Below are 27,516 nucleotides of genomic sequence, written 5' to 3' on the forward strand. Positions count from 1 at the left end.
TTTAGCTTTTTATTTCATGACCGAAAGATTGCTTTTGGAGCTTGCTTTATTTTTTCACTATTAATGAAATGAACGCGTGAATTAGTTGATGGAAGCCTTTCATTAGTCAAAGTTTTCTCTGTAAGATTTATGTTCCGGAATTGATTCAGAGACTGCCCCCCCTACACCGATAATTGCAGACACACGTTTTCGATGCATGGAACTGGACCAGGTTTATTATGATTACCTGACAACAAACAACTTTGCATCCATAGTCTACTATCATTGTTCAATATCGATCTCGTCGGGATCCATCACTTTGAGTAAAAGATCAAGCTCCCTGAAAAAAAAAAAAAAAATTAGAAAAAATAAAAAATAAAATGAGGCGCTGTTGCACCTCTTTCAAAGAGGAAAAAGGGTTGAAGCACATACATGAAGTTGACTCGTACTAAGCACAGACGAAAAACTTTGGGGAGGGCCCTGGGTCTTAATTGACTTTTTTATTCTCTATGTAAAAAAAAAACTGATTAGGTTTGATCATCAGGTCAATAGAGGGGGCTATTGAATTTTTAAAAAACCTTTTTACATTTTTCTAGAGGGCGCCATACTCAAATTGCACGCCGTTAAATGGAACCACGGGGGCGCTGTTGCCAATAAGTTGACGTTGGCAACTACAAGCCCACAGAGGGCGCTATATAAAATTTGCCACCTGACCATTTCAATCTATAGAGGGCGCCACTCACTTTGCCAACAGAGGGCGCTAAATATTGATTCAACAGAGGGCGCTTTATTTTTATTCAATAGACGGCTCTAAATATTGGTAAATGTTGTGGCGGCATGCCCAAAATGGGAAAGCGGGACACGATAAAAGTAAGGTCATCATGGTCATGAAGGCTGGAAAACATTGGTTGCCATGAAGGTAGGTTAAGCCCCATAATTTTCAATCCAGAAAAAAAGGTGATTTACGGGATCATGCAAAGACATTCCTCTTCATGTTGCCGTATCGTACACGTGAGATGAAGTTGTAGTTTTCTTGGACGGGTTTAGGTACGTGTGGCCTTATACATGTACAGTACATGGGTCTTGCTCTTTTAGTAGTACATGTAGTGCATGTATGCATGATGCAGTGACATGAAGGCCCAGCATGCTTGGCCTAATCTGTTTCCTTGTGCTCTAACATAATGGTTATGGTATATAGGTACATATATGTAGCCGACGTACATGTGTATGTACGTTATTTTGTGTGACTTGCTGCCATTTTTGTTTACATACATGTAGGGTTGTAATGCTCAGTTCCTTGGTGCTCATTTTCAATGCGCTGCTGAACCAGGCACATGTAGCTTGTCCATACATAAAAACCCGAAAACAAATTGGTGTTCATTTCTAGTTTTTCTACCACAACCCAGAAATCTGTCAAACATTTGCTTCCTCAATTGAGCATAATGAACTGCACATTCCTTTTGAAAAATCTTTGTAAGTTGGCAAAATTCATTATTTAACTCTGTCATTTTGTAGTTCAACATTAGAGTTTCATCTTGTTTTGTTGTAATTTTGCATGTAAATTCACCATTTATGCTCTCTTTCTGCTCAACTTCCCAACTTCAACCCGCCGTAACTCAGGCTAGCGCCACCAGTTGTTCTTCTCAAGTGCAGGGTAGTTTCTTCTATTCATTAGCAAACTGACCATGTAAAAGTTATTTTAATTGGCCACCTTTTCACCCTGTCTATGGAAACACAGTTTTGCTTCCAATGAAATTACAGTTGATTGTGCATTCAACCATCGGCTTCCACATGTACATGTACGTGTGCATGGCGTACATGTACGTATACCGCATGTGCGTGCATGTGGCAGCCATGTTACATTGAGACAGGATTTGCGAGTGCATGGGAAAACTTGTACATGTAGTACATGTACATGTAAGTCCTCTTTTGTGATCGCTGTGCTATTTCAACTGAGAATCGCTGCTTTTACAATGAAGTTGATGTATAAAGAACAAGGGTTTCAAAGTCTTATACCTGTCGCTGCATGTAACACATTGCACAATACTGTATGAGTCTGCCCTGGTATCGTCCGTTTTGTCCACACTGGGTTTGGGCCCTTTGGACAGTTCTGTTGACACAAGGCTCAAGGCCAAAGATCAAAAGATTAGCGTACAGTAGTTTTTAGAGGAGTCCTTTCTGTATTGCAAGGAATTGATTTGATCCATCAGTTTCAGTTTACTTTCTTGAATCTAGCCTTTGCTTAATTTGATTCATGCTTATGACTGTACCGTACCGATGACCCTTATTCTGCTTTTACAATCAGATTTTCCCTTGAGAGCAACCGTGATCATAATTATTTTTATTTTTATCGTAGCTCTAGAGAACAGTGTACCTGTAAGTTAACACTGGCCTTTTGACTATATTTTAGGAGTATAATGCCCGGGACATATGTACACTAGGTGTTGATCATCAATTGTCCATTTTTTTCCCGCACCATAGGCCTCTGTGAGTTCCACATGCATCAGTTTGACTATTTTCACAGGTTTGGGTTGTTCAACCTGCACAGCGTATGACGCCTACCCTGCTGGTATCAATCCAGTCACACAGACATGACAGAGTCTACATGTTATGCATGTACATGTAGGTTGCTCGTGTGATAAAAACAGGATTTCACCAAAAATATTCGAACCGACTGGTCGAGTATTTCCTAAGTTTCACAGCTAAATTAGACTTGATAAGACTTACATTGTACATGTGTGTAATTGTTTAATGCTTTCAGATGGTAGTACTCATAACAAAAGGTCAATGCTGGTAAAAATGATTGGCATCACCATAAGAAATGCTTTCCTTTATGTACATGTTTATCTTGACTGACATCGAGGCTATCAAGTTGTCCTTCCATTGCAAAAATTGTAGCAATATTTTTTGGACATAAACTGAAAGGAAGTACAGTGTAGTCTGGAATTACAATAGTCTTTATAGAGGGCCTGTGTATGACATCAAGTTACAGGGCATTTCTTTCTTCCTCTAGGATAGGTTCAAGTAAACCTTTTGTGCATTCATTGTCATTAAATCTAAATAACAAAACATGTCCTCTGGGAGGGTGCTCCACACAGGCCCTCTGTAGGCCAAGTTGCTTACATTAGCATTATAGTAGAGTCCCCTAACATGGCGCACTTGATTTTCACTTGACTTTCCTCATACAGTGTTGCCAGACGTCTTGTGGAAAAATCCTCAACTTCACACTAGCACTGTCACCTTCATGCTTGCTGTTCAACATTTGTGAACATTTTCAGAGTGATGAAATTTTGTCCGTTGAAAATTCAAAAACATTGGCATCTGGGAACTGGGCAAGAATTCTACTAAATGTTGCCTAATGTGCTGCACTTGAAAACATCTCCACAAATCCCACATAATTTAAGAAGATCTGTGAAGCTGATCAATTTCAATAAATTTTTATTACCTCAGTGAACATACAGTACCTACACAAAACTCTTTTGAAAATTTTGGGCCCAGTTTTAAAAGAGTCCATTCTGCCTTTTTCAGGAAAAAAGATCTGTGAAAGTTGTGCCAAAATAAAAATTTCAAAGAAACATTTTAGTGGATGAGTAAAATCAGGAACTTTGAATTAGAAAAGTGGGAGTTTAATGAAATTTCACTTATGAAAGTTGAGGTAAAAATATTGCTCCTGCAAGGCACTGGAGGAACATTATGGGCTTTGCAATAAGTGAAGGATGTTGTGTAACAACAGCAAAAGCTGAAGGATGCACTGTTTATTTTAATTGTAGGAGGAAGTCAGAGTAAGAGAAGATGATGGAGCAAGTACAGGCTGATGTGTGGGCAGCATCACCGGAGAGAGCAGAACCTGAGTAAGTTCCTTCCCAGCATCAGGTTATTCAAAGATGAGCTGGATTGAGAATCTAAACTGTACAATGTATTCCTGCATATTTACTTCTCTTCTCCTTTTTTGTTAAATCTTAATGCCAGCCTACCCAGATCTGTCAAAATCCACCAGGAGGTTTGTGGAAGATAAAGCAGGATTGAGGAAGGTAGAGCCCAGCCCAGCCACTTTGATTTCACGAGGGACTTGATGCCTTTGTAGACTTTTGGAGAATGTACCATTGTGGAGAGGATGTTTTAGGATTTGGGAAGATTCCCAGGAACCACAGCCTTTCTATGCTGTCCTTTTGTCTTGCTACTTGAAAGATCTTTCTTAATTGTTTTGTCTTGACTCCAGTAGCTTGGATGAGTTCAGCCACATAGAGAATGATGAAGATGACTCTGACGTTAGCCGTAGCACAGACAGTGAAATTAGGTACGTGTACCGTCCTTGGCCAGAGACTATGTGTGAAAAGGTTCTGAATAACAGAAAAAAATAACAGTTTGATACAAAAACTTAATATTGTGTGTTCCAGTTTTAAAATTTGACAATATAATGGAAGTGTCCACACAGAAAAGATATTGAACCTTTTTTTTTGTATCTGTGGGTAATTTCTTTGTTATCAAAGGAGAGGAGCAGGAAGAAGTCCAAGCATTCCAAAGAAACAAAAAGAGAAAAGAAAAAGTGAAAGAAATTTATTCCTTGTTTCAGTTTTGGGGTATTTTGTAGTGAAGTCACCTGTCTGGTTTTTTCGCAACTCAATTTGAAATCAACTCACAGAGTCAGTGATGACGTGTGATGTTTATCCCCATTTTGTTCTAAAGAAGTAAGCGCAGGAGAAACTGGGATCTTGTCTGGAACTCCTCCCCCACCCAATTGGGACCTTGTCTGGCACTCCTCCCTCACCCAATTGGGATCTTGTCTGGAACTCCTCCCCCACCCAATTGGGACCTTGTCTGGCACTCCTCCCTCACCCAATTGGGACCTTGTCTGGCACTCCTCCCCCACCCAATTGGGACCTTGTCTGGCTCTCCTCCCCACCCAATTGGGACCTTGTCTGGCACTCCTCCCCCACCCAATTGGGACCCTTGTCTGGCACTCCTCCCCCACCCAATTGGGACCCTGTCTGCCACTCCTCCCCCACCCAATTGAGACCTTGTCTGCCACTCCTCCCCCACCCAATTGAGACCTTGTCTGGCACTCCACCCCCACCCAATTGGGACCTTTTCTGGCACCTCCTCCCCCACCCAATTGGGACCTTGTCTGCCACTCCTCCCCCACCCAATTGGGACCCTTGTCTGGCACTCCTCTCCCACCCAATTGGGACCTTGTCTGCCACTCCTCTCCCACCCAATTGGGACCTTGTCTGGCACTCCTCTCCCACTCAATTGGGACCTTGTCTGGCACTCCTCCCCCACCCAATTGGGACCTTGTCTGCCACTCCTCCCCCACCCAATTGGGACCTTGTCTGTCACTCCTCTCCCACCCAATTGGGACCTTGTCTGGCACTCCTCTCCCACCCAATTGGGACCTTGTCTGGCACTCCTCCCTCACCCAATTAGGACCTTGTCTGGCACTCCTCCCCCACCCAATTGGGACTGTGTCTGGCACTCCTCTCCCACCCAATTGGGACCTTGTCTGCCACTCCTCCCCCACCCAAGTGGGACCTTGTCTGGCACTCCTCCCCCACCCAATTCGGACCTTTTCTTGCACTCCTCTCCCACTCAATTGGGACCTTGTCTGGCACTCCTCCCCCACCCAATTGGGACCTTGTCTGCCACTCCTCTCCCACCCAATTGGGACCTTGTCTGGCACTCCTCCTCCACCCAATTGGGACTGTGTCTGGCACTCCTCTCCCACCCAATTGGGACTGTGTCTGGCACTCCTCTCCCACTCAATTGGGACCTTGTCTGGCACTCCTCCCCCACCCAATTGGGACATTTTCTTGCACTCCTCTCCCACCCAATTGGGACCTTGTCTGGAACTCCTCCCCCACCCAAATAAAAATAAGATATAAAAAAAGTAAACGAGAAAAACTGAAATGTGTTTTTGTTGACTCTGTTTTTAGGTCTCTTTATCCAAATTGCAAAGCCCCACAGTGATGTCTCTGCCCCAGAAAGGCCATCAAAGGTTATATGACTTCAGAAAAGTTGAACAGGTGTGCCCTTCATAACAAAAGACAGGGTCCCTCCACTCTGCCCCTTGCCCAAATCTTGGTTGTGGATGTGCCTTTTCAGTTTAAACCTTTGCTCATTTTGGCACAACACACATCTACTGTGCCTATAGCATTACCCTGTTGTATTCAAGAAGACTCCCACAGATCTTTGTGTGTTATTTCTGTTGATTTTATTTCCTGATATCAGAACCTACCCAGCCACTACATGCTCTGCGGAGTGCTGTATGCTTTCTGATATTTATCAGTGACTATTTCTGACACTAATGGGTGCAAGGGTGGATCCAGGGTCGTGGGGGCAGTGGGGGCTTTGTTCCTTCTCCAAAAAGAGCATCAGTATAAGATTTCAGAAATTGAAGGGAATTTAGTGGGCTTGCAAAACTGTGTGGAAAACCCCACTATGTAGCAATAGCTCTGGATCTGCCCTTCGGTTGAAACCTTCACCCGTAACCTTTTGATTTAAAAAAAAACAGCAAAAAGTCGACTTTACTTGACATTTTGGTGATTTGTTTTTCTGTGTTTAGATTTGGGCAGACCTGCTTGCCACTGCAATAGCTCCCTACGTTGAGGCTGGCTAACTTTTCCTGCATACGTGCGACTGGACTGACCAGAGATGAAATCTCCGATGTTGAAGACAGGCCTTACATTGTGAACAGTAGAAGGTAAGAGTGTCATGTGATTGATGTCGGCTTTTGGCCAGTAAACAATGAATGTAAACCTCACAAAGGAAAGGAGCAACTGTTTTGGGAGACCCTCCATTCAAAGGTCAGTCCATCATTTGCCCTTTGTGGATTATGTTTCTTTGAGGCAACAAAATTACTTGAAGTCTAAAGAAGGTTGCCTAAGAATCAACTTGATGACGTTTAATCTCAGTGAATACTATTATTCTGAGAAAAACAATGTTTTTAAGATTTCTAATTCAGCTCAAAAGTTGCCAAGTCATATTTGAATTGCACCTGAATTCAGCATCTAGGACAGGTTCTTACGTTTAGTCAAATGCAGCCTTGCAATGTCTCATGCTGAACCTATAAATTATGTCATGTAGAATCTGTGCATGCATCGTGTTACAACGCTTGCATGCGTGCTTCTAATAGCAACTATCCAAATCTTTATCACATCGTTGGTAATGGCCTCCTTTCACAGTTTGCAAGAAAAATGAATTTCACTGGGAGTTTAGCTCCATAACCATCTTTAATCAAAGTTTACTTTTCCACAATAATTTTATCCGTTAGTTTTTTGGATAACTGCAAATGATGGACTGTACCTTTGATATTTAGAATCCAACAGAAATTAAACAAGTCAGATTCAACGAGTGTTTCCTTCTAGATGCTTTGAAACATCAGTTGTTACAGTAGCCCCACTATTGATAAAGATGTGGTCATTTTAATATAGGACAGAGATTCTGTTCATGAACTGAAAGACCTATCCATCTTGAGCAGAAGCACCCCCTCATTGGCTGAAAAAAGCCATTTAGGTGGGGAGTTTTCATTTTGTTTGTAAGAATGCAGTTGCCATGTGTGCAAATTTCATTGTTGTTTGTGAACCTGTGAAGTGCAGTTCCCACAAAAGGAGCCTGCTTTGCCAGGAAAATTGTGCCCTTTCTTAGTCCGGCTCAGACCTCATACCCATAAAGGAGGGTTAGTTTTTTTTCAGAAATATGTTTTAGCTGAAGCTAAGCTCATTCTTTTGTGCTTGATTTTTTCCCCAGACTTTGTTATAAAGAAGCTGTGCATATGCCCAAGGAGGACCAGACCATGGTGCAGATTAGAAGAGCGCCCTCACCTCTTTCAACCTTATGGAGGCAAGATGGAGGACAAGATCCTATAGGGCTTCCCTGAGATGATTCATGAGAATATCACAGAGAGAAACTCAGATAAATGCCCGTCCTCACCTCCGTGACTGAGGAAGAGTTTCCACAGCAGGATCTCAGGCAGTGGTTCACACAGGCAAGGAAAAGACTGCAGTTCCTTGCTTCAACAGTGATGTAAATCTGTGCTGGGGACTGGGGCTGAATATGCTGGATGCCAAGGGACACTAGGGGGCGCTATTCATAATGTACAATGTACACTGTGTGTACCACAAACCTATAAACACAGTCTCAAATGTGTAACCATGATTTTATAAGTATGGGCAAACAGTGGGTGAAACGATGGATGGCAGCGTGTTCAGTGCACATTACGGGTAATGCTCTTACATTGCTTGTATTTGTTTACATGCGCTCCCAAAATGTGCTCCATTTTTTGCTCTTCAGCACTGGTATCTCATCTTTTCAAATGTTGCAACTGCATCCTTGTCAATCTACATGCAATCAATTTTGCAATCAAAAAATGGCTTCAGACAATTTTCTGGCTGGAATTCTTCAACTTTGTGTAAATTCCTGATATCAAGGGGTGAATTTGCCCATAGTTTTGATTTTAGTCGGTCACCACACTAATCACTAAAATGTCAGTGTAGTTTGGAATGTGATCTGGTAGTCTATGCGTTTATATGTTTGTGGTGTGTACACATGTAAATCTGTGTCTTGGACTGGGCCATGACTTACAGTGAGGGCGGGAACAGTGAATGGTACAGAACACTAGGGGGCGCTGTTTATGACACAATCAATTTTTTTACACTTTCGCCCCTTCATCTTACATCAAAACTGTGTGTTATCTGCCTTTTTAATGCTACTAAATGCATTTTGGCTGTTGGGGAGTTTCAAAAATACCTCAAAATACCTCTGCATTTTTGTCACTGCCACAAAATTGTGAGCAGGAGATGACCCAATAACAGCCCCTCCCCCGATCAAAAAGGAACCAGGGAATGTAAATGTGAACCCTGTTAATCAGAGCAATGTAAACCCAACATTCTGCTTGTAACAAGGACATTTGGAGGTCCCAATCTCTTGTTCTTCACTGGTTTCATTCTGATAATACAAGGTTCCTATTAATACAAAGTAATCAGCCAAGTCTGATGGACCTCTTACTCATGAAGTTGGACTGCATTCCCCCCCCCCTTCACAGATTTACACCCCTGCCATCCTGTAATGAAGCAAGTCTGTATGTTTGTACATGTATATTAGTGGGAAAGAGTTCCAAACATAGGCATCACTTGACACCCTTAGTACAAACCCTACCAGGCTGGGCCAGGAAATCCCAAGCAGTAAACACTTCAATATTTTCCCTGCTAAATTTGAATTTCTAAGACCATATAGCCTCCCAATGGCTGATTTACATGTCTCATTGAAGGCAGAAATGAGCAATGTCAGTGTACATGTATGGAACTCTTTGCATAATGCTTTCATCGAAGTTCATGACTGAAAAGGTATTTTCCGATTTAAAGTAACTGTACTTGGTCAGAGTACATTTCAACAACCATTCCAAATAATTTACTCCCAAATTTGGGCATATTTCTTGCTTTTAATTCATTTTAATTCAATCAGGTTCGCATAGCAGCTCTTTCCTCATCTTCCACCTCAATGGCCTGGGTTCGAATCCCACCAAGGCCCACAACCTCTGAAATCTAAAGATTTATTTTCCTCTTCATTGCCACTCAAAGTCATCCTGCAATTAGAGCTGAATGTTCATTGGATGACCAGAAATAAAAGAATAATGATTTTTTCATGGCAGCCATAAACATGTAATCTCTATGGGATGAAATTCAATGGGCCATCATTATCATGGGGGGGTGCTAGTGTGAAGGCTTTGAAGGTGGGAAGAAAACTGCAGATAAATAATCACAGAGAAATTCAAGGAATATAGTAGGGACTGAGAACCTAATCCACACGTCGGCTTGAGCTAGATTTGACTCTGGGTCGCTGAAGTGTTTAAAGTGAGGAAAGTATCGCCATGCCAACCTGTCTCCCCAAAATGAAATAAACTCATATTGTTATCACAATGCAATACTTCAAAACTGTAATTTGTCATCTCAGTGCTAGAAGGTCCTTACTGAATAACTGCATTAAATGGTCCTTATTAAAAAATAACATTTTAAACATGAAACTAGGCAAGAAAATTTCTTGAAATTTAAATATGTTGTTCCCAAAAAACTAGTTTAATAACAAATAAATGTTAATTGTTTCAAAACAACATTTCCTTCATGCCCAGAGTAAGACCCTAAAAGTATTTTCAAAAATGTTAGTTTTGCTGTAATGACCTTTTAGCACTGACCCGTCAAATTTGTACCATAAAATAGTCACCATTTGGAAAAACTAGTTTAAAGTGATAGGAAAGTTTAAAAGTGACCAGTGTTTTGCACATTTCAAATCTCCCCTTTTCCCATTCAGACAAAATACCAGTTCTGTACCCATCAACTGTCTAGCTCACCCAGTGGCCATTCCAAACCTCAGTGTAACAAGTGTTTTTTATCACCCCCTGGAAATGGTTCTCTGTGGCCTTGTGTTTTCCTAGTGTAAGTCTTTTAATTATTAGCCTTTCCAATTTTAATTATCTCAAAAATTCTGAATCAGAAACTTGCTTGGTTTGCACATTTTAGCTTGCTGTGGAAATATGCCTTTTCCGTGTGTATTTATCAAAATTTTACTATGTATCAGAACCTCTTCAATCATTCTGTTTTTAATGGAATAAATGTTAAAACTAACAGAATTGTTTTGTTGAATTATATTTGTGAATGTGTAGTACATGTACTTTGCCTCTGAGCACATTCCCCCAATCTCAACCATTTTACACTGCCAGAGTTACATCTGTTTCCTATCTTTAGATTTTACACAGCAGCCCCATCCTAAGCCCTGCCAGTCTTAAACATCTTCCAAGCTCCTTATATAAAGTTTCCTCTTCGAGCCTTTTAGTCTTCATCCTATAAGGGCTCCAATAAACCCACTAAGCAATATGGAACATTAAGAAGCTATGTCCTTCAACCCCATGGGATCCTTAGGCCTCTAATACTGATAGTCCCAAGCCCTCAGCCATCCACTCTACCCTTCCTATCAGCTCTCAGACTTCTAGCCCCTAGGCCTTCCACCCTTGCCTATCTCCAGTACAGAGTCTGGCTGAAAAATATTCTAAGTCCAAACAATGGAAGGTTTAATATTTAGAAACGAACACATTTCTTCAAGAAAGTGCCGTGGCATAGCGGTTAAGGACCGTAACTGCAATGCACAAGGACCTGGGTTCAATCCCAGGTGGGCATGCACAATTTTGTTAAAAAACTTAGTATATATAAAAAAAAAAAAAAAAAAAACCTCCTTTTCCCGGGGACCCCAGGATTTGAACCGGGATCCCCTGGCCTGGCAGCCAGCTAGCTAACCACCAGGCCAATTGCCTCTTGATATAAATCATTTCGGAACTAATATTTAAAGGTTAGGATTGCGCAATTTCAAAAAAGGTCAGAGGACATAGCTAATCTGCATATATTTAAATAAACAAAATTTGAATATGCAAACACACAGCAGAGACAGCATACCAATGAGGGTAGAAACGGACGGATAAGTACCCAATTTGATGTATTCAGTTTAATATAAATTCATACGTCAATCAAGTGTAAGCACTTCTATACTGACTGCTTCAAATTATTCATTTTAATATTATGTACAAGTATCTGTCAGAAAAAATCAACTGGTGTAAATTAAAATCACTTTAAGATCCGGTGAACATGGAAATTTCTTTCAATCAGAGGCATCTCTGAAAAATTTGGCAGTAACAAGCCTCTTGTTCCAGCTATTGGTAACTTGGAATATCAGGAATTTACAATACCTGCTTTTGCAATTTGAAAAAAAAATCCACAATCAAGAGAAGAAAAAAAAATTAAATACCGGCCCAGCTTTTTTCAAGCTTCAAGATTTCAAAGAGTTCTAATCTATCAACATTTTGCAGCTAAAGACATAACTTTTTTGACAGATTTAGTCTATCTAATGCATAGAATGCAAAATACTGATTATTTGGTAAACTAAATGATCATGTTTGGAAACCAACTTGAAGGGTAGCTGCAATCAATTTGTTTGAATACAAACCTTCCAAATGCATCCTCTTTTTCTCAATTCACCTGATTTCTGGCTTTTCTTTCAGTATTTCAAAGGGTAATTTACTGTCTTTTAGGTTTTATGCAAATGAGCATTTCCATATTCATAGTAAAAGTGTGATATATCATTCCAGGAAGAAAGCTTCAATGTTGGACGGGAATTCTGCTCAAACGAAATCCTCAAGTTCATTTTTGTAGATTTTGCTGGACACAAATTTCTCCTTTTTACTGATTCATTGTTGTTTTTTGTTCATGGCAATAAGCATTAAATTCTTCATCAGACCCTTTATTAGACTGGACTTCATAGCAATAGCGCCCTCTGTTGTCCAGGAAAGCTTGGATAATTTAAAGTATTAAAAAGGTGCACTTTTCAATATACATGTATATATGTATGTAAAAACACACCGAACAAGCTTATAAAGTTTTTTTAAAAAATGTTTTCAAACATATTGCATTGCAGCTACGCTTTAAAATAAGATTATTTCTTTTTCTAGAGACAAATATACACCCTCGATACCAAAGATGTCCGGCCAAATTTGCTTTTTCCTTTGACTAAAAATGTCTACATTGCAAGCCTGAAATCCTGTTTGCTACACGTATGTTAGGACAACGCTGGATACTTTTTTGCAAACTTAATATTTGAGCTTTGCAGCACCCTGTTTGTACTGGCCAAGTCTGTGAGGTGAAGCCCCTCCAAGGACCACGGTAGACAGGAATCACTGCTTTGGAGCACCCTGTTTGTACTGGCCAAGTCTGTGAGGTGAAGCCCCTCCAAGGACCATGGTAGACAGGAACCACTGCTTTGCAGCACCCTGTTTGTACTGGCCAAGTCTGTGAGGTGAAGCCCTCCAAGGACCACGGTAGACAGGAACCACTGCTTTGCAGCACCCTGTTTGTACTGGCCAAGTCTGTGAGGTGAAGCCCCTCCAAGGACCACGGTAAACAGGAATCACTGCTTTGCAGCACCCTGTTTGTACTGGCCAAGTCTGTGAGGTGAAGCCCCTCCAAGGACCACGGTAGACAGGAATCACTGCTTTGCAGCACCCTGTTTGTACTGGCCAAGTCTGTGAGGTGAAGCCCCTCCAAGGACCACGGTAGACAGGAATCACTGCTTTGCAGCACCCTGTTTGTACTGGCCAAGTCTGTGAGGTGAAGCCCCTCCAAGGACCACGGTAAACAGGAATCACTGCTTTGGAGCACCCTGTTTGTACTGGCCAAGTCTGTGAGGTGAAGCCCCTCCAAGGACCACGGTAGACAGGAACCACTTCACCCTGATTGGCTCACTAATGTTCCTTTGCCTGCATAGGTGAGAAAAAAATGTCATGAGTCTCTTTAGGGCATTATGTTACATTAAATCCTTTGAAAAAAGAGCAAGATTCTCGGCAATATGGATAACAACCAAATTGGCAGGGTTGTTAAAAATCATCCTTTTAAGCAAAAGTCAGATTTTTGTATGTGAAGCAGATTTTTGAAATTTCTTATAACTCATATGTTGGAAGTGTCCAAAGCATTTTGTTCTCGAATTAACCACATATAGAATTACCCAAAACACTCCTTATCACAGACCAATGTATAGAAAAGGACTGCTATGGAAGCTGCATGTAAAGTTTGTCATCTGACATTCTGCAAAGTGCATTTTAGTCTTATGACTAGTCTCTGATTTCTTGGTTTTCATAGTCTTGTTACCAGCCAGTCCTTTTTTACTCTCAAACTACAGCCATATCCAATCTTGCTTTGGGCCATCGATATTTGAAAGATTCAATGCAAAGCTTCAGGTTTCTTTATTTGTACTGACTTTTCAACTGTTTTACTGAAGGCAACCTATTGACTATGGGAATCCTGGGAGATACTGTAACATCCATCAATGTCCATTCTTATGGAAAGCATATATGTTATATCATGCATGTACAATGAAGATTTCATCACAATTGGCCTCAGCAAATCAAAGTTAAGTCAACCTGATTTTCTAAATGAAAAAAAAGGGAACCGTGGTTATACGGCAGATGAAGCAGAATAGTCAGGCTCCTTTTGATTTTAGAGTGGATGGTAAATGAAGTGGATTCAGGGAACACAATCCAAAATGGCCATTTTGCGATTAAAGGCCAGTGGGCACATAATAGAGAATAATTATATATGGGCCCGTTACAGCCATGAGCTAAATTAAAGTTTATTTAGAGGAATCAAAATGTTAACATTCAGCCAATTCTTCATTTAAAATTTCAAACAAAAAAATTCCTGAAGTATTCATGAAACAGGCAGCATAATTTTCTTGAATGAGTCATTTGAATCACGATTAAAGTCAGTGCTTTAAATCAAATATTTTCAAATTTAGTTAGTTTTTAGGAATCTTCTTGTCAAACCTCTGCCTCCCTGAAGTGAAGTGTTACACATTTCTTTTAAAGGTGCAGTCCATCATTCGCAATTAGCCAAAAAAGGAACTGATGAAATTATTGTTGAAAAACACACTTGGTTGATAGATGGCTGTGGAACTAAACCCCCTGTGAAGTTATTCTTTCTGGGGAGTTGTCATTTTGAAGAAAATAATTAAAGAAGGCCATTTCTGATGATGCATCGGGGGACACATTTTTGGAAAATTGCCATTGGAAATGCACAAGCCTTCACACGACAAATGCGCGTATCAGTTACTATAATTCATTGGTTCAGTTTGTGATATTGCATAGCTGCATTTGAGTGAATGGGAGAATTTGTCCCTGGGGCTGAAATTCCAGCATAATTCAAACATGACTCAGCAACCTTTGATCTGAAGTCCAATTCCTAGATATCATTTTTCTCACAAGACAGTATTCATTGCGCTGAAACTTCATCAGGTTTGTTCTCAGATGACCTTCTTTAGATTTTGAGTGATTTTGTTGTCTCAAAGGAACATGATGCACAAAGGATCAGACAAATGATGGACTATACCTTGAACACATGGGAAGCTATGATCACTATTCACAACATCAAACATACAGGGACAGTTGGCAGATAAAATTTCTCATGGTTTTAAAAGAATCAAGCACGGCTCACCTACTGTATGCTCCTTCAGCCAGGTAACTTCATCTCCAAGAAAGGCCACAGTAAACACAACACTGAAACGAATACAAGAAGAATCCAATTTGTTAAATCTTCAGCAATTTCAAGCCATGGTGCCTTTGCAAATGACTCCAGAAACACAAGACACTTTAGCTCATGACTCCATATTTACTGGAAGTGTATTCAAAGCCAAACTCTTGAAGAACAAGTCCCAGCTGTGTAAAAGATCCCTCAATGAAACTGCTTACAGCTAGGATTGGTCACTCAAGCCTGGATGGTTACAAGCTCATGTTTACCTGCAGGTTCATGTTGCTTAGACTAGAGCAAGGATTGGTCACTCATCAAGCCTGGATGGTTAGAGACTCAAATTCACCTGTTGGTTCATGTTGCTGAGACCAGAGCTAGGATTGGTCACTTAAGCCTGGATGATTAGAGGCTCAAGTTCACCTGCTGATTCATGTTGCAGAGGCTGGAGCTAGGATTGGTCACTCGTCAAGCCTGGATGGTTTGTGTCTCAAATTTACCTGCAGGTTCATATTGCAGAGACTAGAGCTAGGATTGGTCACTCATCAAGCCTGGATGATTTGACGCTCAAATTCACTTGCTGGTTCATGCTGCTGAGACTAGAGCTAAAGTACAGGTTAAAATTTTAGCTGACATGCAAACATGCTTGTCAGCATGTACCGAGTCAAACAGACATAAAAGGAGATAACCGCACAGACGAAACACGCTGACCCTGCATAACAGAGAATGCCGACACCACAATCCAATCTACTAAGTATAAACATGCACACGCTACCAGCAAACCCAAGAACGGCCAGGCCTTTAATGACCGGATGGCATTTTCCCAGTTTCCCACTTCAATAAGTATTCAGTTTGACTGCAGCTCAAGTTATCTTCGAATCCCAGGGAAATGTGGTTTGTAGTTTACCTTGTATGAAGCAGGCGTCACAAATCATATTGGAAGATAAAGTGTTTTGTTTGACCATACAGGATCGATGAAAGTGCCATGCAGGCAAGACTTTTGGTTTATGTCTAAGTTGTTCCAAAACTTCTGAATCAGGCACAGAAAATATTCGCGCGTGAAATCAATTTTTCAGCCGAGAACTATAACTAGCAGTTTTTATGATAAAGCATTTCCTAAATTAGAGAAAACTGTTTTGTAAGAAATCCACAAAATATAAACGGGGTTTGACCTCACCGGTCCACAAGCCCAATTTTAGTCAAGACAGCCCACATGGCAGCAATCCTAGCATACACATAGATAGTTGTTGCCATACTCGCCATACTAGAGCAGAGTGTGTTCAAAATCATGTGAATATAAATTCGATGTGAGGTGGGGATTTTTCCCATCAGTTTTTGACCTTGGAGCTGAAAAATCTACCAAAAGAAATCGCTCTGATTGTAACAAAATTACGACCAAACTAAACGGCAAAGATCGTACCAAAATGATAGGAAGTCGGATCTGCATGTGCGATGTACATATCTGCATGGGAGGCACTATCTGGGTGCAAACCGGGTACAGTCATGAATAATACAGCATATGACGTACAGTGTACACATGAATAAAACATGTGATGTTTCATGACCCGATACTGCCTTTGCCATGCACAGCGCCACAAGGGTATGCTTTTCCTCAGATTATGTACACGTATGTGTGTACAGTTGTACAAACATGTACATGTAGTTAAATGAGTTGGAATGTGCTGAGGTGGACTGGAGAAGCAAGCAGCTCCTCTCCCATTGAAATATCCCATTACATAGCACAGTGTCTCAACATTAACCTCTCCTAACCAAATCCTATTGTCTGGCTTCTCACACCTGTTTTTACTGAACGTCAGAGGGTGCCAGCGTGTTCCTGGTGCTATAGGCAAGTACTTCAGGTAGGTGGAGCTCGTAGGCTTGGTTGCCAGTCCACCTAGGGCAGGGACGTTATTTCCAACCCGGGTAGGTAGTACTCATTAGCCTAGGTTGGCAGGCTGCCTAGGAGAGGGACAATGTTATTTCCAACCCAGGTAGGTAGTACTCGTTAGCCTAGGTCGGCGGTCTGCCTAGGAGAGGGACATTGTTATTTCCAACCCGGGTAGGTAGTACTCGTTAGCCTAGGTTGGCAGGCTGCCTAGGAGAGGGACATTGTTATTTCCAACCCGGGTAGGTAGTACTCGTTAGCCTAGGTTGGCAGGCTGCCTAGGAGAGGGACATTGTTATTTCCAACCCGGGTAGGTAGTACTCGTTAGCTTAGGTTGGCAGGCTGCCTAGGAGAGGGACAATGTTATTTCCAACCCAGGTAGGTAGTACTCGTTAGCTTAGGTTGGCAGGCTGCCTAGGAGAGGGGCAATGTTATTTCCAACCCGGGTAGGTAGTACTCGTTAGCTTAGGTTGGCAGGCTGCCTAGGAGAGGGACAATGTTATTTCCAACCCGGGTAGGTAGTACTCGTTAGCTTAGGTTGGCAGGCTGCCTAGGAGAGGGACAATGTTATTTCCAACCCAGGTAGGTAGTACTCGTTAGCCTAGGTTGGCAGGCTGCCTAGGAGAGGGACAATGTTATTTCCAACCCGGGTAGGTAGTACTCGTTAGCTTAGGTTGGCAGGCTGCCTAGGAGAGGGACAATGTTATTTCCAACCCAGGTAGGTAGTACTCGTTAGCTTAGGTTGGCAGGCTGCCTAGGAGAGGGACAATGTTATTTCCAACCCGGGTAGGTAGTACTCCTTAGGTTAGGTTGGCAGGCTGCCTAGGAGAGGGACAATGTTATTTCCAACCCGGGTAGGTAGTACTCATTAGCCTAGGTTGGCAGGCTGCCTAGGAGAGGGACAATGTTATTTCCAACCCGGGTAGGTAGTACTCGTTAGCCTAGGTTGGCAGGCTGCCTAGGAGAGGGACATTGTTATTTCCAACCCAGGTAGGTAGTACTCGTTAGCCTAGGTTGGCAGGCTGCCTAGGAGAGGGACATTGTTATTTCCAACCCGGGTAGGTAGTACTCGTTAGCTTAGGTTGGCAGGCTGCCTAGGAGAGGGACAATGTTATTTCCAACCCAGGTAGGTAGTACTCGTTAGCCTAGGTTGGCAGGCTGCCTAGGAGAGGGACATTGTTATTTCCAACCCGGGTAGGTAGTACTCGTTAGCCTAGGTTGGCGGTCTGCCTAGGAGAGGGACATTGTTATTTCCAACCCGGGTAGGTAGTACTTGTTAGCCTAGGTAAGATCAACAGTGGATCCAACGGTCGTGAAGGTGGTGTCAGTAAGCGCTGTGGAATGCATTAGAGCACGGACGGGACATGTAGTAAGTCCTGGTCATCCACTTCAGCCTGGCAGGCGATCTCCAATTGTAACGGTTCCTTGTGTCATTGGACAAAGATTCACCAGGTCGAGAGAGTGGGACGACCCCTGTGCAATGATTCTCCCACTATAAAACACTCACACACAGGTCCGTTATGCAACTCATCATTGATCTGTCGTCCCTTTCAAAGTCTTGCGGCAATGGGCGAGTGGCGGTGGCAACAGTTGTTTGGTGAGTACTGGCAGTTGTCAGTCACAAACCTGCACGTAGGCGGCCTTTGGGAGAGTGGTCACTTTCCTCCTAAACTTGAGTGCAACCAGGAGAGGTCGGCAGCACCTAGGGCGACCCGGCAGCCTCTTTAGGACAGCACTGCCCACCATTGTATGAGGGAGGGGGTTAGAAAAGGAACTCTAAGCAAATGCCTTGCCCCTTCAAGTCTGATCAGCTTACCGTGGTTGACAGACTCATCCTAATAGAATAGAATAGAATAAGAAAATAACCTCCTAGAATAATAACAGTGAAAGCAAAACGAAAACGAAAAGAAAATTCATCACGGGAGGAGCACTGGATGCCAAGACACCTGCTGTACGGTGAATTGGTGTGTGGCAAACGAAGCAGGGCCGGCCCAAGAAGAGGCTCAAAGGCTGTGTCAAATATAACCTTCAGATGTGCGACATACACCCTAAGGACTTTGAGTCTCGAACCAGCAACAGACCACTATGGCAATCGCTTGTGCACAAAGCCAGCTCCAGGTTCCAGGAGTCCTGTCAACAAAATGTGATTGTAGCGAGGGAAAAATGCCACCAGCGAGACAGCCGGCTGATGACAATGACTGACTTGCGGAGCCCCCACTGTCCCAAACTTTGCGCATCCAGCTTCAGATTGCGCAGCCACCTTTGAGTTCGAGTTGCTATAAAACAATGACGTCTTCTTTGAATCCAAAGGACCACTACCACATACATATACCTGACTTGCGCCTGTTTGTACTCCACACACGCTCACAGTTTCATGCTTAATATTTTTTATCAAAATGTGCCTGATATTTTGCGCCTGTTTGTACTCCACATGTGCCCACAATTTAAAAAACCTAAGTATGAAATAATGGGTGCATGTGGAGTATATATTGGTGCAAGTTAGGTACATTTAAGAAAAAGAAATACTAAGTATGAAATTGTGGGCCCTTGTGGAGAACAAACGGGTGCAAGTCAGGTACATTTGAGAAAAATAGTATGCATGAAATTGTGGGCGCATGTGGAGAACAAACGGGTGCAAGTCAGGTACATTTGAGAAAAAGAAATGCTAAGTATGAAATTGTGGGCGCATGTGGAGAACAAACGGGTGCAAGTCAGGTACATTTGAGAACAAGAAATAGTAAGTATGAAATTGTGGGCGCATGTGGAGAACAAACGGGTGCAAGTCAGGTACATTTGAGAACAAGAAATAGTAAGTATGAAATTGTGGGCGCATGTGGAGAACAAACAGAGCAAGTCAGGTACATTTGAGAACAAGAAATAGTAAGTATGAAATTGTGGGCGCATGTGGAGTACAGATGGGTGCAAGTCAGGTACGTTTGAGAAAAGGAAATAGTAAGTATGAAATTGTGGGCGCATGTAGAGAACTAACGGGTGCAAGTCAGGTACATTTGAGAAAAAGAAATAGTATGCATGAAATTGTGGGCGCATGTGGAGTCCAAACAGAGCAAGTCAGGTACAGGAGCCTACCTGTATAGTACATGTTTTATTTATGTTACGTCATATGTTTCCTACAGTTGGGGTCAAAGGATTAGGATGGTCGGGATGGTAGGAGGAAAATGAGCTATCCTCCTACCCATGAAGTTTCCCATACAACCTGCGTCTCAAAAAGCCTCTCCTGATCAAACTCCTTCTGCTTGGCTTCTTGTGCCGACCCTGTTTAAAACCGATGGCAGAGGTGTGAAGGCGGGTTTCTTGCGCCTCAAAACCAGATTGCTCCGAGCAGGTGGGGCACGTAAGCCTTGGAAGGCAGCCCACCTAGGAGAAGGAAAACACTGATTCTGAACCCGAGCTGGTGAGGCCCGTTAGCCACGGCAACCCACCGAAACCATTCGGCAGCGGGAATGGTGGATTTGTTGATTAATTTCACAATTTGGCTCTAGGCGTCGGTCTACACGCTGACCAGAAGGCAAAAGTCACCACGAGGGCTGGGCCCCTTTCAGTGGTTGAGAACGTATTTAGGCTCCCTTCCGGCATCCTCTGCAGTAGCACCAGTGCCAGGTCATACTGGCAGCCGCCTTTCCATCTGGGTCCCACTGGGAACGCCAAGAGGGCCTCACAGTAACTGACTTCTGCACTGGCGTCAAACGTTTTGCCAAGTCAGCAGAGGAAGTCCCACGGCGACAGTGAGGAAGGCGATGACAGCAGGCTTCATCAGCTGGAAGCTGTTAGCTACACTCCTGCACGTGGGCAGCCCAGACGTGATGGTTCTGTGCTCATCAACCACAAGCAGAGGCGCTGCTCGGTCCTGTCTGTGCGACCAGGCAGCTGTTTTTAGAGATAGCACTGCCTGTCTCATTCAGAGGATGCCCCTGGAAAGGTGGGGTACACAAAGCCTGCTCGTCTTAACCCTTGCCAGACTATCGCATCTGGTGGGGCTCCGTTACTGCGATCGAAAGAGTAAACTGCTTCGAAAGTCTTTTCCAGCTGGAATGTGCGGACCTTACTTGACTGTGCTATCAACGAGCAGCTAGAACAGAAAACTGCTATTGTCGACAGAGAGCTAGCAAGATACCATGTTGACCTTGCTGCACTGTCGGAAACCCGGTATTCTGGCCAAGGGTCATTAAAGGAACAAAACTACGCCTTTGACTGGTCTGGAGGAGACTCTAATCAGTTTGGCGTTGGCTTCACAATCATTAACACCCTGACAAAATGACTGGATTCGCTCCCTGTTGCTATCTCAGACTGACTTATGAAGCTACGACTCCCACTCGTTGACAAGAATTAAATCACAAGCCACAGGCAAAGGATTGCACTCCTTATTCAGAGCTTTTTGAAACTTCTCTAACTGTATCATTTGGAATAAATATACATCAACCCTTTCATAAAATATAAAGCTGCTTCAGGTTTTTTCTTCTCCCGGAAAGCTGTGGTTTTACTTCAGGCACATACAACTTTATTGTATTTATAATATGGCAATGTTACTGCACAAAAGACACAGACAAGAAAAGATCAGGTACGGGCCCTGTAATTCAATAAACCTTCCTGTAATATCTTTTTTTTAGCCACAAAATTAGGGCGTAATTTACGGAAAGCTAAACCATATTGTTGCTTTGCATTTTATAATCTCTTGATGTGAAATACTGAAAATCTGTTATTACCTAAAATCATGATTGGACAATTCTGGCTAGGGAACCTTTAAAAAATATTATAAGTAAACACTTCCAGTTTTGAATTCAGAAGTCAATGGATATGGAGGTACATGTATAACAAGGGGCACAGGTAAAACAACTTGTACATTAACCACTACCAGCCAGGGACTCCGAAATCGGAGCCATATGGTTTATATGTGTGGCCGGGGTCTCCGAACTCGGACAAAGGAAACAGGGCCCTGTAACAAAAGACTGTACTCCGAACAAAAGACCAGGCTGCTGGGCATTACCGGCATTTTTCACTCTCAAAAGTGGTGATAATCCAGCGTTATTTTGAAACCGTTTACCAGGGTTTGGGGTATTTAGAGCAAGCGGATTACCACCAGGGACAAAAGCTCTCCACCATCGCAGCGATGAGCCACACAGCACCGCTGCAAGCTAATCTGGCCCCTATTGAAAAGAGGTCAGCAGTGCACTGAGCCAGGTTCGTGAACAAAAGACAGTTGTATAACACCGCACAATCTGGGTTCTGTTTACAAGGCTGCAGGCCTGGCTGAAATATTCGGGTGTCAATGAAGGTCACCTGTCAACTTAGAGTAGTGCCTAAAGATTACTCCGTGCGGCTATAAACGACTGTTAAATGGAATGATGAATTGTTGAAGGATTTTGAAAACGGAAAAAATGATAGTCATGCCGGCCCAGCATCCTCAACGTTGAAAAATACCCCGGCACGAAGCGGTTAACAAGCAAATGAAGCAAACTAAGCAGAGGAACTGACAAAGTCTGTACGTTTTTCCAAACAACCATCTGATTCAGTCTACAGCAGGTATTGAACACATGACAAAAAATCCTGGTGTGTTGAGTGACCCAAGGTCAGTCTCTGGAAACCACTTAAGATAGTAACCACTATATTACAAGCCCACTGGTATTAATGCAAACAGTCCTTCATAGTAAGTGACCTACTAATGCAAAATTCCTCCACAACTTCTCCTCAATAAATAAACTGCTACTTACGGGTAAATGGTGGGGAAAGTATTCACTCTACCCACAATTTTACTGCAACTTGTCCCGGACGAGATTTGAGATGACTCCTAAACGTCAGGAAAACCTACCGCTCCGGTGCAAAAAGGGACCAACAACGGCATTTGGATACCTCTCAAGCTACGTTGCTGGCAAATGGTGCTCAGTTCTCAGATTCTCTCACAAAGAACGTGCAGAAACTTGTGGGCCCTTACAAGTCCTGCAATGCTTAGTGGGAAGAACTGAGCTCAACAGCCTATGATGTGGCTAAAGAAGTATTAGGTTTCCGTAAACGAAAGCATGAAGATTGGTTTGACGAAAATGACATCACAATCAGCCCTTTGTTTGCTGCTGTTAGGACAACAAATATTGTCTGGCAGAGCTACACGCAGCACCACCACCAGGTTGCGGGAAGCTAAGGCAAAAGTTCAAGCAGCAACTCGAGCTATGAAAAACAACTGGTGGTTGAGAAAGGCTGATGAGCTGCAAACCTTCGCAGACACCAACAACACCAAGGCCTTCTATGACTACCTTAAAGACAATCTATGGGCCGTCGCAGATAGGTACGACTCCTGTACTGAGCGCAGACGGCGAACATTTGTTCACGTCACATGACGACATTCTGCGTCGGTGGAAGGAACACTTCCAAACACTACTTAATCAGCCACCTTGTGCTGATGAGGCAGTGATTGACAGAATAAAAGCCAACCATATGCACAATGAGTTTGATGTCCCACCGTCTTTGGAGGAACTCATCACCTTGACCTCTACACTGCCTGTTGAGAAATGGGTGAGCTGCCTCAGGCCTTCAAAGATGCTAAAATTGTCAATATTTTTAAACGTAAAGGTGACCGTCGCATTTGCGGAAACAACCGGGGTATCTCACAGTCATCTATTGCCGGTAAAATCCTGGCTAAAATCGTCCTATTGCACCTTCATATTATATCTAAAGAAGTGCTCCTAGAAAGTCAGTATGGCTTCCGCAGCAATCGGAGCAGTGTGGGTAGGATATTTGCCATCCGTCAGCTGCAGGAGAAGGCAATTGAGCAAAACATGCCACTCTGTGCCATCTTAGAGGATTTCACGAAGGCATTCAACACTGTGGGGAGAGACACACTCTGGTGCATCCTTGAGAAGTATGGCTGCCCCCCAAAGCTGCTCGCAATCATTAAGGCCTTTCATACAAAGATGAGGGCAAGTGTCTCAGTGGCTGGTGCAAGATCCGAGTCCTTTCATGTGATGCATCGTGTCAAGCAACGCTGTGTGCTCACACCCACCCGTTTTACTCTCTTCCTTACAGCTGTGATTGAAGACACATCATCTGACCTCACCTGTGGCGTGTAGATCCGTACGTGGTCGGACGGTGGTCTTTTTAATCTTTCCAATGTGCGTTCTCATTGTAAAACCCTGGTGTCTTGTCTTCACGAGCAACAGCTTTTGGACGCTCCATTATCATCAAGAAGACAGCAGTACAGTACCAACCTGCACCTGATTGACCCCGTGAAACCTGTCATTTTGTTGGACGGGAACCCACTGATGACTGCGGTAAAATCGTTCAAGTAACTTGGCTCCACCATAACGGTGGGAAACACCCTAGATGCTGAGCTTGATGGCAGGATAAAAGCTGCCATTGCCTCGTTTTCAAGTCTGAAAGACCAGCTTTGGAGTCAGCGTGGCATTTGACTCAGCACAAAATGTCGGGTATACATGGCTGTGGTATTGAGCGCATTGCTTTACTCGGCCAAAACCTACACACTCTACAGAAAGCACATAAACAAGCTCTCTGCCGTCCAGCTAAGGCAGCTTCGTGCAATCATGGGTGTCTCCTGGAGGGATAAGATCACTAATGTTGAAGTTCTAAAACAAGCCAACATGCCTTCCATTGAATCCATTCTGGCCCCAATGCAGCTTTGTTGGGCTGGTCACGTCCAACGTATGTCTGATGACCGCATCCCCAAGGCCCTTCTACAGGGCAAACTCTCTATGGTGAAGCGAAATCGTGGACGACCCCTGCTTCGCTACAAAGACCTGTTGAAACGCAACATTAGTGTTGCCGGTCTCCCAGCAGACTGGGAACGTCTAACCCAAGATCGTCAGACATGGTGGGCCCTAGTCCAACGGGGGGCAGAACGGGTTCAAGAGGCTTGGGTGTGCAGACAGGAGGAGTGGCGTGCACGCAGGCATGCCCATGCTGTGGAGACACCTCATGCCGGCATCGTCTGATAAGACGGTCCGACTACTACTACGTCATATGTTGTATTATTCATCACCATACCCGGCTTGCGCCCAGATAGCGTCTCCCTATCCACAACTTCATAAATATGCATATGTGTGACGTGAAAGGGCTGTAGCTTTGCATATGTTGGCGCTGTATTGAAATGAATATATACAATACACTCATTTCAATTTATGATTGGTGGTTGGGATGAAAGCGCTGGAGTGGTTGTAGTTTCGTGATTGCTTGGTAGTGGCATGATCGCAGCACGGTTGCGGCAGTACATCTGTTATTGGCATGACAGCAAATAAAAAATTCAAGTTAAAATTTATGCAAGTTCAGTATTTTTTTTAATTTACTGGAATTCTTATACATCAACTCAATTTCCATAAATTAAGAAATACTTCATTGTAAAATCAGCTTGTTATAGTAGTTCTGGCTGAGGAATGGACTTCTTTTGTGGTTACTATTTATTTGTGAAAAAAGTTTCTCATGCAATCAGGAATTGCTCAAACCAATCTAGCATTAGAATTGGCAGGAAAAGCGTTGTCACCACTCCAGTCGATCCCATGAGTTTAAAATTCAAAGCTTACATTTTGGAAAAAGTATCTAAACACACACAGTGCACTATTGGCCAGTTTCAATGAAATTGGACATTTTCCAGATGTAATCCGACTGAACAACTTCGCAATCCAAAACTAAAAGAAAAAGGCTGTATCATACATATTTCGATACTTTAAGACGGTCATCTTGTCAGCCAGGCACTACAGCCAGTGCGCTGCTATACAGTGTACATTTGTGCATGTACATTCACAAAGCTGGAGCAACGGCTCTGGGTGTGCAGTGGTTAACTGTTGTCAGTCACCTTTGCCGTCTGCGGTCTAAAGCCCTGCCAAGATAATGAGGTCAATCTGGGGTCAGGCTTATCATGCTTTGGACCAGCAATGCAAAGTAAAAACTGCAAAGCGTGTATTGAGCATCATATGCCAGGTTCATCACTTATCGTGTTAGAGTGACAGCTTAAATTCTGACCTGTACTGTACAATTGGTCACTCAAGTAGCATGATTAGAGGCTCAAGTTCACCTGCTGGTTCATGTTGCTGAGACTAGAGCTAGGGTTGGTCACCCAAGTAGCATGATTAGAGGCTCAAGTTCACCTGCTGGTTCATGTTGCTGAGACTAGAGCTAGGGTTGGTCACTCAAGTAGCATGATTAGAGGCTCAAGTTCACCTGCTGGTTCATGTTGCTGAGACTAGAGCTAGGGTTGGTCACTCAAGTAGCATGATTAGAGGCTCAAGTTCACCTGCTGGTTCATGTTGCTGAGACTAGAGCTAGGTTTGGTCACCCAAGTAGCATGATTAGAGGCTCAAGTTCATCTGCTGGTTCATGTTGCTGAGACTAGAGCTAGGATTGGTCACTCAAGCCTGGATGGTTAGAGGTTTAAGTTCACTTGCTGGTTCATGTTGCTGAGACTAGAGCTAGGATTGGTCACTCAAGCCTGGATCGTTAGAGGCTCAAGTTCACCTGCTGGTTCATGTTGCTGAGACTAGAGCTAGGATTGGTCACTCAAGCCTGGATGGTTAGAGGTTTAAGTTCACTTGCTGGTTCATGTTGCTGAGACTAGAGCTAGGATTGGTCACTCAAGCCTGGATGGTTAGAGGCTCAAGTTCACTTGTTTGTTCATGTTGCTGAGACTAGAGCTAGGATTGGTCACTCAAGTCTGGAAGGTTAGAGGCTCAAATTCACCTGTTGGTTCATGTTGCTGAGACTAGAACTAGGATTGGTCACTCAAGCTAGGATTGGTCACTCAAGCCTGGATGGTTAGAGGCTCATGTTCACCTGCTGGTTCATGTTGCTGAGACTAGAGCTAGGATTGGTCACTCAAGCCTGGATGGTTAGAGGCTCAAGTTCACCTGCTGGTTCATGCTGCTGAGAGTAGAGCTACACCAAAATGGAAAAAAAATTCCACATTTTTTCTCTGCCCAGGGAATTCCTTTTCATTTCACAAATTGTGAAAAAGCTGGCCAAAAGTGGGAGAAGATTTTCACACTTTTTCCCACAAATACAAAAAGATTTTCATAGATTTTCCCACAAGTGGGAAAAGATTTTCACAGATTTTCCCACAAGTGAGAAAAGATTTTCACACTTTTTCTCACAAGTGGGAAAAACATTTTACAGATTTTCTGTGTAGTGGGGAAATAATTTTGCAAGCTTTCTTCATTAAGTAGTATTTGTGCATGTACATGTAGACATCAGGAAGTTTTTGTTCTCTGTGGTTTCAAACATGCGCATCTCTGAATATGGAAAGTGGAGGAAAATCAGTCTGAGAGAAAAGTTCTTCAATTCTCAGGAATATTCAGATTACTTGAGGAAGACAGCATTAAATTTCAATGCGGTAAGTTTCTCAGTTTTGAACAAAATACAATGTGACAGGCGAAATCAAAGCTGGCTACGGTGGAGGTTGGAGACCAACACTGAACACTGAACAGCTGAATGACAGTAGATTGCCGTTATAGCGCTCTCTTAACCCACTTGGATGGATGCTCAACATGTGCACCGAATATGTGCACATGTACAGATACATGCATATGTATCCACATGTCGTCATGTATGTGACTTGCATTTACAGGTATTGGCAGATTTATGTACCGTGATTTC

General features: G+C 43.0%; 3 protein-coding genes and 1 long non-coding RNA gene across 15 annotated transcripts in view; 3 read left to right on the forward strand and 1 right to left on the reverse strand.

Moving 5' to 3' along the window:
* Positions 1-27,516, forward strand: part of LOC147797958 (uncharacterized) — a 216,358-nt gene that overhangs the window by 43,237 nt on the left and 145,605 nt on the right. The gene's annotated exons all lie outside the window — the stretch shown is intronic.
* On the forward strand, positions 791-10,610 carry LOC147797962 (uncharacterized). Of its 5 annotated transcripts, none has more exons than XR_015426593.1 (5): positions 791-898; positions 3,750-3,830; positions 4,199-4,276; positions 6,539-6,676; positions 7,723-10,610. It is a non-coding gene; the product is annotated as an uncharacterized LOC147797962 (long non-coding RNA). The 5 variants fall into 5 exon arrangements; XR_015426595.1 differs by having other exon boundaries at positions 4,202-4,276; XR_015426591.1 differs by lacking the exons at positions 6,539-6,676; positions 7,723-10,610 and adding an exon at positions 5,910-5,992.
* Positions 11,438-27,516, reverse strand: part of LOC147797963 (uncharacterized) — a 236,968-nt gene continuing 220,889 nt past the window's right edge. For all 5 annotated transcript variants that reach the window (XM_087141802.1, XM_087141801.1, XM_087141806.1 and 2 more), the window contains 2 exons: positions 14,997-15,058; positions 11,438-13,267 (listed from right to left, as the gene is read on the reverse strand). The gene's annotated coding sequence lies outside the window, so the exon portion shown is untranslated. The remainder of the gene's footprint in view (positions 13,268-14,996; positions 15,059-27,516) is intronic.
* On the forward strand, positions 24,351-24,866 carry LOC147797964 (uncharacterized). The gene has a single exon (XM_087141833.1). It carries the CDS (start codon positions 24,351-24,353, stop codon positions 24,864-24,866), a length of 516 nt encoding a protein of 171 aa, XP_086997959.1.

The sequence above is a fragment of the Acanthaster planci genome, linkage group LG10 (assembly GCF_054643075.1).
Source record: "Acanthaster planci isolate LZ-2023a linkage group LG10, COTS_SCS, whole genome shotgun sequence".
Lineage (NCBI taxonomy): Eukaryota > Metazoa > Echinodermata > Asteroidea > Valvatida > Acanthasteridae > Acanthaster > Acanthaster planci.

Excerpts from the sequence above, each read along its gene's own strand:
- LOC147797964 (XM_087141833.1), top strand. The coding sequence starts at position 24,351 with ATGGCTGTGGTATTGAGCGCATTGCTTTACTCGGCCAAAACCTACACA.